Here is a 17,971-nt window from a genome sequence, read left to right as displayed (position 1 = left end):
AGCTAGTAGAGCACTGACCTGTTTTCTCTGGAGGGTTGTGCCTAGTTCATGCTCAGTGTAAGCCATTAATTAAACTAATTTGGTAGTCTCAGCTTTGATGATAGAAGCCATTTGTCCTTATTTAAAACACCTTACTATTCAGTATGACTAACACCCTTCATTCACTAGGTGTTCCCACTGGTATTGTGAATAAGCTGCAAAGCAAAGCTGAGTTGCATTGGCAGGTCTGCCTAAATTGCTAAGGCTAAAATACAGTGCGTGTGTTGTGGTCAGAATTGCAATGTGTTGTTATATTACCCACACAGTACTAATGTGGAAGACATTTAGCTCCAATATTCCTCAGTCTTCTGTTCTTGGTACTGTTGGGGAAAATTCTTGTGGTCTCGGTTTACCACCATTAACTGTAAAATTACAGGTACAGTGTCTAACTCACAGGTTTATTCTTTCAACCATCTCTGTAATCTGTTGTGTTTGGCAAAAGATGTTGTTATATTAACTCTAAGCCTGTATGTCTGTCCATTCTCATGGAACATGCTTCAGTACTTTGCTGACTCAGGGCACTGGAAAACCTTTTGTGACCAGTTCATGAGGTCTTGATTGAGATGCTTTTTCTTCTCATGGTCCTTCTTGTCATCCGTGGACTAAACTTTCTCCACCAGTAAAATTGGAATGGTGACTTCTCAAATCCATGTGGTTATGTGGAAACTTTCTATTTAATAGTTGATTTGGGTGAGCTTATCAGATGGAAAATTCCATGCAAGTTGCAAGTGCTTATTTGCACAGCAGGTCATTTAAATGTCAAGAGTTTTCTCCTCATTCCTGCTTCTGATATGACTTTGGCATTCTAGCGGTAGGCATAGAAGTGATATTTTCTGTTGGCATTCTGCACTCATTGTGAAATACATAGTGTATCTAAGTAGAAAATAACACATGAAGTAGTGTTAATATTATGTATAATGGCAATTCTCAAATCTTCCTTCTCCCACTGAGCAGAAGAGTTCCGTTTCCCACCTGAGCTTCACAAGTGTGTTTTAATCACATAAGAAACCGTATCTCTGGGTAGAACTACCCCCCACCTCCATGTGTGGTATGACATGCTCCTCTGCATGAGGAGAGCAGTCACAGGTACTACCTGCAATTACTGTGGCTGGGAGCCAGAGAGAGGGGTACCATGCTCTTGCTGCAGTAACAGTTACATGTAAACCTCCATCTTATCAGTATTACAGTCATGTTTTAATAGTGCTAAGACAGAGGTCTAACTAGAGCTGCTGTTGTCATGACTTCAGTGGCATCTTGCTACCCTGATACAACTTGGCGTATTTTTCAGTTCTGTTGGTATAATAGGCTCATTATACAACTAGAAGTCTTCACTTGCAAGCTGTGTGGCCTTGATTAGGGGAATTGCTTGTGTGAAGCCATTTTGTGTGCCTTCCTTTAAATTGCTGTTTAATTCTTGCCTTGAGGCTTCAAAGTTGGCTCTTTCACTTTGCAGTTGTCTAGGCTGAGGAGGAGCTATGAGAAGCTGCAGAAGAAACAACTAAGAGAAGCTAGAGGAGAAGCTAGCAAGGGACAAGGGGAGGACCATTTTGAAATAAGCCGACTGACCAGGAAGCTGGAGGTATGTAGTGAAAAAGCAAGTGCTAACCAGAGTTTGTATGCATTAACTGACTGAGCTTCAGTGGTGACTGAATAGTCACCTAGGGAGAGGACTATGAATCCTGCTTAAAAAGTACTCCCTCTCTACTCTAGGTGTAGCTCTTTTCAACTAGTTCTGTAATAAAGGTGATTTCCTGCACTACACTCAGAACACAGGATAGACTATGCCACTGTTTTTAGACTAAATAAAAGGAAGAAGGTGCTGGAAGAGTAATTAATTATGTGAATGGAATGAATTTCAGTGTGGTGAGGTTGTCATCTCACTTCTTTGAGGAGGAGGGAGCTATGTGTCACACTTCTCAACTCTGTCTCATCTTTTAATCTTCCTGCTACGCGGAGCTCAACCACACTCAATTTTCTTCTACTGTGCCCTGAAGATGTGGCCAACAAACACATCTGACTGATGCAGTGTCCAATTTCTGGAGCAGAGATTAGCATTAAAATTCTGTAATTCATACTTGTCATCTTGGTGATTTCGGTAGCAGCATGTTTTGGAAGCTAAAGGCAGTTGTTAAACCTCTGACAGCAAATCCATGAAATTAGCCATGAATCTTTTAGCACTTAACATTTGTAAACAGCAATAACTGACACTGATGCTTTAACTCAGGGGGGAAAGAAATACAGCAAGCACAGTATGAGAGGGGTTTTGTACTGCTGAGTTGTTGCATCAAATGACTGGCTAATGGTTTCCCTGCTGTGGGGAAAGGTGCATGAGGATATGGTGGAGAGGGAAAGCAAACGCAGATATGAACTAGAAGGGGGCCTTCTTGTCAACTGCATGGACATACTGCTCCAACCCACCCCTGCTGTCCTTGCAGGAGTTTCGGCAAAAATCACTTGACTGGGAGAAGCAGCGCTTGCTTTACCAGCAGCAGGTGGCATCGCTGGAAGCACAGAGGAAGGCTTTGGCTGAGCAGTCTGAGCTCATTCAGGTACAGTTAATATCTGCTTAAAGTTTTGTTTTGTTTGTGGCAGCAGAAGGGAGGGGGGAAGGTGGAAAGACTTAATAAAAACTCTCAGGCTTGAATCCAGTTTAAGTTGCCATTGAAATGACTTTTAATGTCCTGGTGGAATAGGGTTTACTTGTATAAGTGCTGTGTGGAAAAAAGGATCTGGAGTCTGTCAACAGAGATTGGATCAACCTTCTGCAGTTCTCCCTATCATCCCTCCAATTAGTAGAGAAGATGGTAGGGTGAAGCTTTCACTTGGAGGCAGAGACCACAGCATGTGACACTCTAAAATAGCTGTTACATCATGTCACCTAGTTCAAAGCTGTGTACCTGCCAGTTGCTAAGTATGTACCTTGTGGGTCCAGCTCAGAGGATGATGTTGGAAAATAGTCCTCCCCTACAACAGGCACTTAACTTCTGCAAAGTACTGCAGTAAGAGCAGTTTTCAGCCCCTCCCTCCCCCCCCCCCCCACTTTCTTTTTCTGTGTCTTTTAAAAACGAGAAGTAGTGGGACTGCAGTTCCTGAAAAGCTAATCATTCAGTGAGTTAGTATTGCTGAAGCAGAGCAAGATGAATTGACCTAGAGCACAGCTGTGAAGTCACACTGACACAATCACAGCAGACACTGATAAGAAGCTCTTGCTGGGGGCTTTACACTTAATGGGCTCCTGAGTTGCTCTTGAGTGGGAGCTCCTGCAAGGAGGAAGTTTGTGATGACAGGATTGAAGCTGACTCTGACAGCGGCTTTGTGAGGGGCTGACACTGGTAGATCTACAAATGCAGAGAGAGTCCTTAAGCAGAAGGTCTTGCTGCTTTGCTGTCTTTGTATCATTGATAGCTCAATTGTTTGAGAACAGATGTGTCCTTGGAGTGCAGGCTGGTAACTGGAGTGTAGAGGAACTCTTCTTACTGTGCAGCAGAAAAAGAGGGATTTGGGGAGATTTTCCTGAGTGGTGCAGATGACTTTGGTGCAGAGGTACTGTGAGCAGACTGCCTGAATCCTCAATTTCTTTGAAAAGACAAACATGAAAGTGCTAAATTTTTGCCTTGGATGTTTCTGTGCATTTTGTATGCTTGGGTTTTTTTTTTCTGGCACAAGGTCAAGCTGAGATCTGTGACCATGGAGTACTTCCCCTTTCTTTTCTTTCAGCTGGCTTCCCCTTGTATCTTTCAATTCAGTTTAGGGAAGCCTGGCATTCTTACTCCTGTAGCACCTGCAGCTTCGAAAGCCAACAGGGGAAACTTGGAATTCTGGGCTGTCCTGCATGTTCTGTGGTTGGAAATAAGAGATAGCTTAAATATTTTCTTAATGCAGAAATAAATATTCAGGTAGTCTGGTACTCCCTTTTGTTGGGTGGAGAAAGGCTGTGCTTTAAACTCTTGCTCCTCCTGGTTACATTTGCTGTCATGACTATTCAAATAATGAAAAGGCTGTAATCAAAATTATATGATAGACTTCCAAATGCACAGTTCCTATAGTTTTTTCAGTTATGAGGCAATACGTGTCAGGCAATAAATCAAGGCATGTGGTGATTCTGAAGCTGGCAGGAATTGGTGCTCTTAAAAATTGGGAGTAAAAGAGTGCTCAAATATTTTATTTCAGCCTTTAAAAATTATAAGGTACTATACAGAAAGGGAGTATATGAAATGAATATTCTTGGAAGCTTTATATGAGAGCTGGCTTATTAAATTTCACCAGCTAGCTATATGGAAAGAAATGCTATGAAATATTGTGCCTATAAATAATAGAGCATGTATTGTTTGCTAGTCATATGTTCCTTGTAACTTTTTTTGTCTGCCATTAAAACAATGACACATTCAAAGTGAGCATTCTTGCAAGCTGTTAGAACCAGATATTTACTGCATAAAGCAAAAGATAATTGACTGTTACAGACAGTTTGATTTTTGGGTCTGGTGATGGTTGTGTTTGTTTTTTTTTTTCCCTGTGCACCAAGAGCTTCTTTTTATCCTGCTGTGGAATTAACTATCTATTAACGATCTCTACTTGTGTATGATTTTTACGAACCTTCTTACATACTGCCCTTTGTACTGGTCTAGCCTTAGGTTAATGAGCAAAAAGTAGTAGTTAGATTTGTTCTTAGATAGCTCATACTCAGACAACTTGAGTGATTTGACATCCTCTCTACCCAAATTCACCCCTTTTGGAATTGGAGATTCCTCCCTTCCCTCTGTCTTTTTTCCTTTTAGTGAATTCTGTTTGCCCTCAAAAGTTTTACCCATTGTAACTTCCCTAATTCCCTGCAAGGTAGTGTTGCACAAAGAAATCTGTAGTTGTTTTGAATGTAGTTTTGATTTGCAGTGTTTTCTGTAGTTCAGCTTTAATGCAAACCAATTGCTCTCTGCAGACTCAGCTTGCCAATCGGAAGCAGATTCTGGAGTCAGTGGAGCTGGCCAGCCGATCAGAAATACAGCATTTAACCAGCAAGCTGGAGAGGGCAAATGATGCTATCTGTGCCAATGAGTTGGAGGTGGAGAGGCTGAACATGAGGGTGGATGACCTGACCAAAAACAATCGGATGATTCTGGAAGATCAGCAACGAGTTCAGGAAGAGTTAAGGCAATCCAAGAAAATGTTGGAGGTCAGTGGAGGAGCTGTTAGGAAGTGGAATATAGAATCATAGAATCATAGGATAGTTAGGGTTGGAAAGGACCTTAAGATCATCTAGTTCCAACCCCCCTGCCATGGGCAGGGACACCTCACACTAAACCATATCACCCAAGGCTTCATCCAGCCTGGCCTTGAATGAACACTGCCAGGGATGGAGCATTCACAACTTCCATGGGCAACCCATTCCAGTGCCTCACCACCCAAACAGGACAGAATTTCCTCCTTATATCCAATCCTGTTTAAGTTTTAACCCGTTACCCCTTGTCCTGTCACTACAAGTCCCTAATGAAGAGTCCCTCCCCGCCTCCCTATAGATCCCCTTCAGGTACTGGAAGGCTTTTATGAGGTCTCCATGCAGCTTTCTCTTCTCCAGGCTGAACAGCCCCAACTTTCTCAGCCTGTCTTCATATGGGAGGTGCTCCAGTCCCCTGATCATCCTCGTGGCCCTCCTCTGGACTTGTTCCAACAGTTCCATGTCCTTTTTATGTTGAGGACACCAGAACTGCACACAATACTCCAAGTGAGGTCTCACAAGAGCAGAGTAGAGGGCCAGGATCACCTCCTTCGACCTGATGGTCACACTCCTTTTGATGCAGCCCAGGATACGGTTGGCTTTCTGGGCTGCAAGCACACACTGAAGCCGGCTCATGTTCATTTTCTCATCAACCAGCACCCCCAAGTCCTTCTCCTTAGGGCTGCTCTGAATCTCTTCTCTGCCCAGCCTGTAGCTGTGCCTGGGATTGCTCTGACCCAGGTGTAGGACCTCGCACTTGTCATGGTTAAACTTCATGAGGTTGGCATCAGCCCACCTCACAAGCGTGTCAAGGTCCCTCTGGATGGCATTCCTTCCCTCCAGCGTATCAACCGAACCACACAGCTTGGTGTCATCGGCAAACTTGCTGAGGGCGCACTCAATCCCACTGTCCATGTCAGCGACAAAGATGTTGAACAAGACCGATCCCAACACCGATCCCTGAGGGACACCACTCGTTACTGGTCTCCAGCTGGACATTGAGCCATTGACCACAACTCTTTGTGTGCAGCCATCCAGCCAGTTCTTTATCCACCGAGTGGTCCATCCATCAAATTGATGTCTCCCCAATTTAGAGACAAGGTTGTTGTGTGGGACAGTGTTGAACACTTTTCACAAGTCCAGGTAGATGACATAAACTGCTCTACCCCTGTCCATCAGCTCTATAGCCCCATCATAGAAGGCCACCAAATTGGTCAGGCAGGATTTCCCCTTGGTGAAGCCATGCTGGCTGTCACCAAGCACCTTGCTGTTTTTCATGTGCCTTAGCATGTCTTTCAGGAGAATCTGCTTCAAGATTTTGCCAGGCACAGAGGTGAGACTGACTGCTCTGTAATTCCCGGGTCATCCATTTTCCCCTTCTTGAAAATGGGGGTTATATTTCCCTTTTTCCAGTCGTCGGGAACTTCACCTGACTGCCATGATTTCTCAGGTTTGATGGCCAGCGGCTTAGCAACTTCATTTGCCAGCTCCTTCAGGACCCGCGGATGGATTTCATCAGGACCCATGGACTTGTGTACGTTCAGGTTTTTAAGATGGTCTCGAACCAGATCCTCTCCTACAGTGGGCCCAAGGTCTTCATTCTCACAGTCCCTGTGTCTGCCTTCCAAGGCTTGGGTGGTGCTGTCAGAGCCTTTGCCAGTGAAGACTGAGGTAAAGAAGCGATTCAGAACCTCAGCCTTCTCCAAATCCTGTGTAGCCAGTTCTCCCAAGAGCTTCCTGAGGGGGCCTACGTTGTCCCTAGTCTGTTTTTCATTTGCTACGTACCTGTAGAATCCCTTCCTGTTATCCGTAATATCCCTAGCCAAGTTGAATTCTAACTGGGCCTTAGCTTTCCTAACCTGGTCCCTAGCTTCCTGGACAACATCCCTGTACTCTTCCCAGGCCTCCTGTCCTTGCTTCCACCTTTTATAAGCCTCTTTTTTCATTTGAATTTTCCTCAGCAGCTCCTTATCCATCCAAGGAGGTCTCCTGGCCCTGCTGCTGCACTTCCTTCTAGTTGGGATGCAACACTCCTGAGCTTGTAGCAGGTGATCCTTGAATATCAACCAACAGTCTTGGGCCCCCCTGCCCTCTAGGGCTATATCCCATGGAACCTTACTAAGCAGGTTCCTGAAGAGGCCAGAGTCTGCTCTCTTGAAGTCCAGGGCAGTGAGCTTGCTGCACGCTCTTCTCACTGTCCTGAGGATCTCAAACTCAACCATCTCGTGATCACTGCATCCAAGGCTGCCCTGGAGCGCCACATTTCCAACAAGCCTCTCCCTGTTGGTGAGCACAAGGTCAAGCATGGCACCTCTCCTTGTCGGCTCCTCTATTACTTGCAGAAGGAAGTTGTCTTCCACACAGTCGAGGAACCTCCTGGATTGCTTGTGCGGGGCCGTACCGTCATTCCAACAGATGTCAGGGTGGTTGAAGTCACCCATGAGAACGAGGGCCTGTGAGCGTGAGGCTTTTCCTATCTGTCTATAGAGTGCTTCATCGACAAGCTCCTCTTGATCAAATATAAAGCAATGCTGTGAGAAGTAGCAGGAAGGCTCTTCACCCCAGAGCTCTTGTCTCTTTCTAGAGCTTTTGTAAAGTTCCTGATTGGCCTCAAAGCTGTCTTTGCACCCATGTTCTGCTCTGCAGTATTTTCAAGGATTCCTTAAAGATCTGGTCAACCTCTCAGTGCATTACAACAGACTGATTTTGCTGGTCCATCTTGTAACAATCATTCCTTCTTCCTCCCATGCAGGTGCTACAGGATGAGAAGATGGAACTTAGAGCCACCTTGCAGTCTCAAGAAGATTTCATTGACAGCTCCAAGCTGCACCAGGAACAGTTACAGAGTGAGCTGGCCAGGGCGACGGAAACTCTGTGCACAAAAGAACTCCTTATCAGGTAGCATCTGTGCTTCACTGGTGTTTATGCTCTTGAATCCAAATCTATATTTCAGGATCTCCCACTGAAGATGGTGGAAGTATTTTCATACAGCTGGGTCTGTATTGGTTGTCATACAGAATGGTATACTGTAGTTTCTCACAAGTACTGTGCTTCCTTGCAGCATTTGCCAAATTGCATTGCTTTTGAAATCAACTGATACTCAGTGAAGAGTGTCAAGGAATCAGCTTTCTACTCAGCTAGGTTTCTGGAGGCAGCATAGGGCTTTTGATTTTTATTTCTTTTGCTTTCCCCAGGTGTTTTCAGTCAAGTGCTGGAGGCCTTTCAAGATTTGGTAATGTGCTTATTAACATAAGTAAAAGTTCTCAGCAATTTAATGTTGTCAGGTTAGGGTATTGGTAAGGTAACAACCTGTGTGACAGAATCATCTTGGCCTTTGCCTTCTGTGCTGACAACATGCTGTTCTGATGGCTGTGTCAAAAACTTTTGGCTTATGTTACCTAACAGCCACACTGTTTCTTGCAGGCTGCATGTCTGCTAATGCCAGGGAGACTGTCTGGGGCAGGGAGGCCATCACAAAAGGATGTAATCTTTTTCAATCAGCCTGAATTCAAAAAGGGGGCTGTCATCCGGCGGGTATGTTTGCATATTCACGATACACGCAGGTGTCACCTACTGTTAGGTTTTGCATTGTTTTTCAGAGAATTCCAGAAAAATTAGTGGTTATATTCCCTGTGAACTCAGACATGATATTTCTGTGCTGAGATTAAAGTTCATGTTTCTGCTTAGGGCGTTGGAAGAGCGCTTGCAAGAGAAACAGTTGTCTTCTCCGGGGCTAGAGCTGGAGCATATACTACTGCAGCTGGATATTGCCCAGGAGAAGGAACAGCACTTGCAGTCAGAGGTGACTCATCTTGAGAACAGGTAGTTGACTGCTTGCTTCCCGTGAATGTGCAGTGAAACTCAGATAATAATACAATAGCTAATATATTGTATTCATTAAGTTAACCAGTCCCGCTGATTTTTGTAGGCTTATTTTAAATATAAAAAGGCTAAAGAAATCAAAAGCTATTCATTTTGCAGTTTAATAGTGAGGCTGTTTTGCTAATTGGTTGGCTGCTTTTCACTGCACACTGTGGGTGTTCTCCATGTTCTGGCTTGCTTAGGCTTAGCACCTTCATTCCTAATAGATTAAGGAGTCTTTGTTAGTCAGCTGGTAAGAACCAGATCTAAACCTTCCTGTAAAATAAGAATTATAAACAAGTCTTCCTTTCTGAGTTTGTGGCTTTCAGACTAATGTTTGCAGGGGAAGTTTGTAATCTTAGTATGGTAAAGAAACAAACAAGAAACAGCTATTATCTCTTAGATCAGTTTCCTGATCTCTTTTGAAATGATTTGGTAAACAAAACCAAAGGACTGGTAGGAAATTCTAGGTTAAGAGTCCAGTTTCTGTTATGACGGATATAGGAGGCTGCTTGAAAGATCAAAGTTTCTCTGACCGTGTCCTCCTCCTTGGGGTATTCTAATCTGTAGTTTTACATTTGGCACCCAGCCTGGTGTCTTCAAATGCAAGGTGTGTACAGCTGAGCGAAGAGCTGGATGAGAATATCAAAGAGCTGCAGTCAATGGAAGAGCACCATACTGAGTCAAAGGCAGAGATTAAAAAGGTAATGCTACTTTGTTCCTGGAGAGTGGGAAAGGCACTTGTGGAGTCAGCTGTTCTTCTGTGTGTCATGTGTCTCAGAAGTGTATGGTTAGCAAAGCTCCAAATGGGACCAAAGGCTGGGAGTCTTATGGAGGCTGTGATATGCTGAAGGGTAAGGAACAGGTCTGCCAAAGGTGGACTTGAGAGGATTAGGTTTAGAGATTCTTGGCTTTGTCACTTACTTTGTGAGCATCTCTCAGGACTGCCTCTGTGTCACACAGCACTTCTCTACAGTGTGGAGATACTTGAATTAGTGCTGGAGGGACAAGTATGCGAAGAAATTTAAAGCCTGGAATGCCAAGTTTAAACCTAATACAGGATCCCAACGGGGTGAAGAAGAGGGGGTGAATGGGTTTTCATAGAATGGCTTGGATTGGAAGGGACCTTAAAGTTTATCCAGTTCAACCCCCTGCCATGGGCAGGGACACCTTCCACTAGACCAGGTTGCTCCAGTCCTTGTGCAACCTGACCTTGACCACTGCCAGAGATGGGTCAGCCACAGCTTCTCTGGGCACCTGTGCCAGTGCCTCAGCACCCCCACAGGGAAGAACTGCCTAAGGTCTCACCTACATCTCTCTGTCAGCTTGAAGCCATTCCTCTTGTCCTGTCATGACAGGACCTTGTAAAAAGTCATAGCCTTCCAAAAAGCTTGACTTTTAATAATGGTCAAGATCAGTTAGGATGGGAGATTTCACTGCAGCCTGGTTAGAGTAGAAACCTCATTGGACTTGCGTGAAAGACCTCACTTTGCTGAAAATCTTTTAATACTTTATTCTGAATGTACATAGGTGCAGATCTTGCTGAAGATGTGTGCCTGGTTGCACATTTGAACAACCACACAATAAATGAGTCTCCTACAGGCTGCTGGGAAGGAAAGGGAGATTTATTGTGGTTGTTTCTGTTTTATATGCTTGGGAGGCATTGGGGTGACATGAAGATAAATCACTGCATGTATAGTATTTACATGGCTAGGCAGAGATCATCTGGTTCACTTTGCTAAAATACTTGTAATTCTTAGAAAAATCCTGGTGTTTTGGGTAGTTAATATTTCTGGCTAATGGAATGCTGGGGAAGAAATTCTGCTATGTTGTTGTTCTGTCACTGAATAAATACACAGTGTGCTTACCAGCATATTGTATGCAGTGCAGGTCTGCCATCTCAAAAAAGATTGAATAAAAGAAGGTAAGAGATGGAAAAAGATGACCGAAAGGGTGGCACGGGGTGTTTTTATACAAGGAACAGCTGAATGGAATAGGATTTACCAGATTAGAAAAGAGATATATGAGACTGAATATACTAAAAATAAAATGCCTGTCATGTGCAAAGTAAATAGGGAATGATTATTCTCTCATAATGCAGGGACCAGTGGTCATCAAATGGAGTTACAAAAACAAAGAGGTGTATTTTTACCCTGTGCATAGCTAGCTTATGGAAATTTGCCATGGGTAGCTTTAGTTGCTACAAGCTAATATTGATTCAAAAGGCTTAGGGGAAATTCATGGAAGAAAAGTCTGGCTAGAGCTATTTAAAGATGCCATCTCTGCCTCAGGAAGGCAGAGTGGCACATTGCAAAGTTATATTATCAAAGTGTTGCTGTGCTTGTTCAGTGATGGTAAACCTTTGGGTATCTGTTGTTGGCCATGGAGGGTAAATGGTGAGCTAAACAGACTGTGATTTGATCAGTTATGGGTCTTCTTGAGTACTCCACCGCATGTAACTGATATGGTGTCCCAGTTGGCAGTTTATAGTGTGGAAAAGGTTTGTGATGAGGTAGTTCTCAATCAGGAAGGACAAGCGTGCACAGATTGCTTGTTACATAGAGCTTTCTGTTTCCAGTACTTAGATTTCACATGGCCATGCGCAATACTTTTGCTTTTTTGCTGAAACATCTTTTTAAAGGCTCATGGGTGGTGTGTGCGTATCTTCTTCCAGCTGAAAGAGCAGCTCTCTCAAGCTGAGCAGACTCACAGCAGTGAGCTAGAAGGGATGAAAAGGGAAATCTCCAGGTTGACACAAGAGTTACACCAGCGAGACATCACAATTGCATCTGCAAGTGGCTCCACATCAGACCTAGAAGAACGGCTGAGAACAGAGATTGAAAGAGCAGAGAGGAAAGCAGTGGAACACAGGGTAAACAAGGGAAAGACTTTTATGCTGTCTCTTTAAGGGATATGAAGGCTTGGAATACTATCCTAGCTTTTAGTTATGTTAATAGCTCCCTTCTCTTTTCAGCCTTTGGACAAAGACTTTGAGACCCTTCTAATGAAACCTCCAAATTTATGGCGGTCACTGAATCTGTCTTGTTACGTTTTTTGCAACAAGTAACTGACAGTCCATCAGAATTCTTTGAGATGGCTTATGCTTGCTAGGCCTCATGATGACATCTTTGGAAATTAAAGTAAATGACTGGTTATTTGTATGGCCTTCTCTATAGGGTCTCCATAGAACTAACAGCCCAAAACTTGCTTTGTACTTGTGCTTGAATTGAGGGTGTGAAATGCCTGTAGAGTGTTGTGGGCATGTGTTGTGTTCTTTATTGTGAGCTTGTTGTTTGCCTCTGTCCCCTCAGGTAATTCTGGTCCAGCTGGAAACCTTGAGGCTGGAAAACCGTCATCTCTCAGAGATGCTGAAAAAAGCAGAGTGCGGTATACCAGAAGTACGCATTGGGGACCAAAGATGGGAAGGGGCTAGTATTGTGTTTTCCCTACCAGGGATCAGTAATCTTCACCCATGCTTCTCAAAGTGCTTGGTAGAGTTCAGTGAACTTTAAAATTTGTAAGGAATTAAGGCACAGAAACACTGAGCATCTTATTTGGTCAGAGAGTAGTGAGGAGAGCTTCACAAACAGAGCCATCTTCTCAGTTTCTTCTTCATGGGGTCTGGCCAATGAGTTTTTTTTAGTACATTTTGTTACATTTCCATTTTATGCCCGTTTAACTCCTGATTCTAAATCTGTGATGTCCTTTTGATCTGTCTCAGAGCTGTAACTGCTATGGTCGTTGCAGTTTCTGGGGTGAGAGCATGTTTCCGTGCTGGTGAGGAGCCATTCAGCAGGGCTGTCCTTTGCACTCTACAGGCAGGTTGCAGCCTGGGAATATGGGCTGGATGCTTTGGGACAGTGCACTGAGAAGAGATACTGTGGCTAGGTGAGGTCACCTTGTCTATAGGAGAGAAGAGGTGCAGTATTGTCAGAATAATACCTTGAAGGTGATTCATTTTAGTGCCTGCAGGAAGCAAGACATGTCTAGTTTGCAAGTTCTGTCTCACAACAAAAATGGATGCCTTATAAGGGAAAGGACTGGATTCAGATAGCTGAAAACCTTACGGGAATATAATGTCAGAGGTTTTATCCTGTCAGTCTGTGGGAGGGAAATACTCAACTTCTTCATATTAGTTTGGGGTGATTGCCACATGTGCCAGGTTCTTGGGGATAGTGTTGAATGAAAACTTGTGGCTGGTGAGATAGAGAAAAACCCAAAGCTTTCTGAATGGCTGATTTGAGACTAGAATGACCTAAGGCCCATTACTTTCTGCTTGAAGTGCCGGGTGAGCTTTTGCCTGCCTGACTTACCAAAAACTTCATAGCACAGTGCAGAAGAAGGTCTAGGCCAGGTTCTTCTAATGCACATTTGGAAAGTCCTTAGATACAGCACTGGTGATAATGCATCTAAATTGAATAGGCAAAATGAAAGCGGGACTGTTGCAGGAGTAGAAACAATGGAAATTATATCCACTGAGCCTGGTAAGGAGATTGGGAGAAGTAATTTGTTCAGAGTTCCAAAAAGAAAACACAAGTAAATTCACTTTTACTGGTGACAGTTTCCAAGGGAGCATGGGTCATCCCAGGTGGAGAGGTGTATGCACAGCCATCTGTAACTACTGCCATAGGCCTTTGCTAATTTGAGTGAGGGGATCTAGAAATGTTCTTGCAAACATCTTTGCTTGCATATTTAGCCACTGGGCTATGTGTTTCTTCAGCCTCTATGAGAAGCCTGCTACTCTGATACCTGGAGAGTTGCTCAGATTATGACAGTTTATTGGGGTGCCGCCTGAGTGTTCCCAGCTTTGACTGAGGGGCTTGCCCCTTTGCTAGGTGGGGAATCTGAGAATATACAGCTGGAGGAGAACTCGAGGTGATGTAGTCTTTCTTATTATCCCAAGGCCAGAGGGAGGTATCTGTGACCTATTCTCAGTCTATATTTTCATGTGTTCAGAAGCACCCAGTGGTGAGAGAAACTTCCTTTCCTAGGCAGATCAACACAGCTTGTCTGGATGCAAACACAACAAGGCATATATAATTGATCTGCTCTTATGAAAGCCTTGAAAATCTTGCCAGTCAAAGTTGACATTAGAGAATATGCCTTAAGGAATGGCTTGACAGCCTTTGCTCTGGATTTGACTGTGGTGTTTTGCAAATCAGAAGTTTCAGCTTCAGCCTTTCTCTGTCTATCAGGAAAAAGATGTCACCCTCAGAACGCTCACTGAAGACTATGCTGCTGAAATAAAGAAGTTAAAATCTGAGAACCAGCAGCTGCGGAAGGATCTCGCAGAGGCCAGAGGAAAACTGGAGCTCCCTCGGCAGGTATTCCAGGATGAACCTGAGGGCACCGCTCAGCAGATGCAAGGGGGAGAGTCTGAGGCCAAGGATGTGCAGCATAGGTGAGTGTTGCATGAATCGCAGGATGCTGCTTCCTTATTATGGAGGAGAACAGAGACGTAGGGATGTGTGGGGTTTTAATGACATGCTTTATGTATAGTATCTATCTCCAGCGTGTAGTATGTGTGGGAGAACACAAGGACTGTTTTGGAATCTGCCTTTATGCTTTTAAGTAGTGCAATAGCTTTTAGTCCCAGCTGGTTCGTGTTCTGCAAAGCCAGCTAGTATTTAACTATCTTTTGACTGCCTTTGTCTTTTTCTTCGATTGAAGAGCAGCATGTGCCCTATTTGGTGAAGGGGTTACTTGTGGCCCAGGTAGCTGTACTCCGTTCTTTTGCAGTACTGGGATGTGCAGACTGTAGTTTGTGGCATCTACAATAGCAGAAGAATGAGAAATGATTCTGTAGATGCTGGTTGAGCATCCGAAAGTCCTATGGAAACAGCAGCCAGTTTGGATTGTCAGGGCTATTAGTAACCTGTGTGTTGATTGTTATCTCTGTGCAAGTGTTTGCTAAAGTTCAGCTGCTAAGAGGCGAACTGTCAAACAGTTACGTGTTCAAACCTGCCTCCCAGGACAACTCGGGAAGCACAGCACAAACATGATGAACAAGCAGAGAGAACACATTGTCAGCCTGGTGGATCTGTTCAGCATCATCAAGGGGAGCTCCAGAGATGTGGGACTGATGAAATAAGAGCTGTGACCCCTGAGATGGGTGAACTTCCCACCCAGACCAGCAGGAAGAACTCCATGGAGTCACATTCTTTGGGCATCTTGCCAGGAATGGTTTCTTTGTTCCACGTGCTGGATGGGAACAAAGATTTTGCAGATGAAGCATCTCAGCAGTCCATCTCAAATCATCAGAGAGAATCTGTGCCCCTGGTAAGTTGTACAGACAGCAGAGGTAAGCTGGTTGCTGTTGGACAGCTGAGGATATAGCTGGGTTCTTGCCTGGCAAAAGGAGCCAGGTTTTTGAATGTACGATCTGGCTGCATGATATGAGTGATTCTGTAAGCATATATCAAACACTAAATAGGGAGGAGAAACCACTGCTGGATGGGTAATACTTGGACAATGAGAGCCATGAGGTTATTCTTCAGAAGTCTCTGGGGAAGGGCTTTGGGTTTGGTGTAATTGCTAAGCTAAGTCCAGAAGCTCACGGTGTTCTCCATCCTGGTGCTGTACATCATGTACAGTGTGTACCATTACCTGTTTATGCCACTTCAGAATTCTCCTTCAGCTTTTGGCTTGGTACAGGCTCAGAGGGGGATACACAGTGCAGAGTATTTCAACGTAAGAATTCCTGGGTGAATCTGAAAGCTAGTGCTGCACGTTTATGTTCACTGTAATGCATGGGGTGAGTTTGACCCCTCTGAATGGGACTGCAGTAGTCAGCACACTGAACTTAGAACCACTTACACTGGCTGATAGGAAAGCCTGAAATCAGTGCTTCACTGCAAAAGGGGAAGGTATTATTTTTCTCAGTCACTAATCATACCTTTTTAAGTAAAGAGCAGTGTCGGCACCTTATCTGCTCTTTTACCTCAGCTCAGCTGCCCAAGGTATAGGAAACTTGGACTCAGTCACTTCTTCCTTACTGTTTAAGACCATTTATCCTAGTACCCACTGTAATGACCAGGCTGTACACTGACCTGTGCAGGGAGGGGAATGGAAGAGGGATAGCAAGAGCAATTGTCATACCCTGGGTCAGACAGGGCTGTTCAGGGAGGGGAGAATCCCAAGTACTGGTCCTTGCTCCAGATGTGTTCCCCTAGCAGTCTTTCCTCCTCTGGTTGTGTGTTGTTAGCAGTGACAACAGTTAATTTTGTGGGGAGATCAGAGAACAGATAAGTGCACAGATAAGTGGCGACTTGTCAAATTTGTAGATCTTGGTGAGGTTTACTACCAAGAATAGGTCTTGATTATTTCAAGACTAAATTAGCTTGGTGGCATGTCCAGAAAACACATGTTGAGAGCATAGGGAACTGTAGTATTCCAAATTGAAACTCTTCAGATTGCAGGATTAGAACTGAAGTGCAAACAGGTCCACTTAGGGGCCTGAGGAGCTCTCGGGCTTGATGTTTGGTAGAAAAAAATGTGCTACGTCTTGTTGTGAGAGGTAGAAGTAAGGTTTGTAAGGAATTCAGATATTTCTCTTGGTGTTGATGATTGGGATTCCTTGCTCATGATCAGGCTTCAGTGTCTTTAAGTCAGTTCCTTTAACATTGAGAGGAGAATTAAGAGAGCTAATTATCAGGAACTTATTAAGAGAGGAGATTTCTAGTCAGCAGGCAGTAGTGGGGTAGGAGAGATTTGCTTGTTATCTACAGCCTTTTTTCTGTGTTCCCTTGTTCTTGGCTGTTGATAAAAGATCAAAAAAATCCCCATAAGGCTCCTGTTGGAAATAACCAGTTATGTTGTTCTCTTGCCAAGACACTAAGGCAAGTTTTCTGTAATAGAAAGCAGCCCCTTAGTAACTTTATAATTCACCTGCCAGGCCCTGTGCAGGAAGCTTCTCTTCATCAACTTATAAATTAAGCCTAGTTTACAATGTTATTTTTGTAAGTTAAGATCTTGTGGTTAAGTGATGCGAGTAGCAGGAATAGTTCTTGACTGTAAAGAAAAGAATCTGGGGTAGTTTATTGACCATTGCTGGCTGAACTGAAATGGTGTTCAGTGAGCTGCCTTTGCCATGGGAGTTTGGTCTGTACTTCCTTTGTGGAATTGGGAGGCTTTTGCTGTTGGTTGGAGGCTGTTGGGAGGGATATTTACCTATGGTAAAAGCATGAAATCTGAGTGCATAGTCTGCCTAATAAGATAGAAATGACACAAGAGCCTTTGAGGCATATTTGTTGGTATGGTTAGTGGATCAGTAGTATTTCTGCTGAAAGTTGGAATGAAAGAATGCTTGATGTCCTTTTGTTTCCCTTTAGTACCCCCTGCCTACAGCTTCAGTTGGATCGATAGCTGCAAGATACCTGGAAGAGGAAGAACTGAGATCCCAGCACATCTTGGAGTGCCTAAATGCTCACGTTGAGGAACTGAAAAAGGAGAGTGAAAAGATAGTGAGACAATTTGGACACCAGGAATAATACTTCTTACTTAATTTGAATGCTGGTATACTTACATAGTTCCAAACTGTGACTGGGGAGGTTACCTATAAACCAGGTGCCATTGGAGCTAGAGTGAGAGGCCGCATCTCTCACTTTGAGCTGAATCAGCAGGATGGATATTGAGGAAAGGAAACTCCTTTCTAACATGTTTCATCTCATGGACGATACTGCCTCACAAATGCTTTAGATAGCTTGCTGTAGGTCAGAAAGCTGCATCAGTTGTGTTTGTGCACTCACAAAGAGACAGTGGTGTTTTTTTAGAAGCAAACTATTTGCTAATTTTAATGTAAAGTATTTTAAGTATATTTTATACATGTTAAAAGCATTGAAATAAAACAGAGTTAAAACCCCA

The 17,971-nt window shown here is 43.9% G+C and overlaps 1 protein-coding gene across 3 annotated transcripts in view; it reads left to right on the top strand.

Annotated features, from left to right (window-relative positions):
- CEP63 (centrosomal protein 63) overlaps window positions 1–17,971 on the top strand; it is a 25,474-nt gene extending 7,503 nt beyond the window's left edge. For all 3 annotated transcript variants that reach the window (XM_061354452.1, XM_061354454.1, XM_061354451.1), the window contains 11 exons: window positions 1,493–1,618; window positions 2,475–2,588; window positions 4,973–5,206; window positions 8,001–8,146; window positions 8,936–9,070; window positions 9,699–9,813; window positions 11,784–11,981; window positions 12,421–12,507; window positions 14,305–14,510; window positions 15,082–15,388; window positions 17,440–17,971. In XM_061354452.1, coding sequence (XP_061210436.1) covers window positions 1,493–1,618; window positions 2,475–2,588; window positions 4,973–5,206; window positions 8,001–8,146; window positions 8,936–9,070; window positions 9,699–9,813; window positions 11,784–11,981; window positions 12,421–12,507; window positions 14,305–14,510; window positions 15,082–15,388; window positions 17,440–17,598 — 1,827 coding nt within the window. In that variant the 3' untranslated portion in view covers window positions 17,599–17,971. The remainder of the gene's footprint in view (window positions 1–1,492; window positions 1,619–2,474; window positions 2,589–4,972; window positions 5,207–8,000; window positions 8,147–8,935; window positions 9,071–9,698; window positions 9,814–11,783; window positions 11,982–12,420; window positions 12,508–14,304; window positions 14,511–15,081; window positions 15,389–17,439) is intronic.

The sequence above is a fragment of the Neopsephotus bourkii genome, unplaced genomic scaffold (genome assembly GCF_033783945.1).
Source record: "Neopsephotus bourkii isolate Nb327-2 ecotype Australia unplaced genomic scaffold, CSIRO-AGI_Nbou_v1 NB_739, whole genome shotgun sequence".
Taxonomy (NCBI): Eukaryota; Metazoa; Chordata; class Aves; order Psittaciformes; family Psittacidae; genus Neopsephotus; species Neopsephotus bourkii.
Note: the sequence above shows the minus strand (reverse complement) of the source record. Positions and strands in the feature narration are given on the sequence as shown.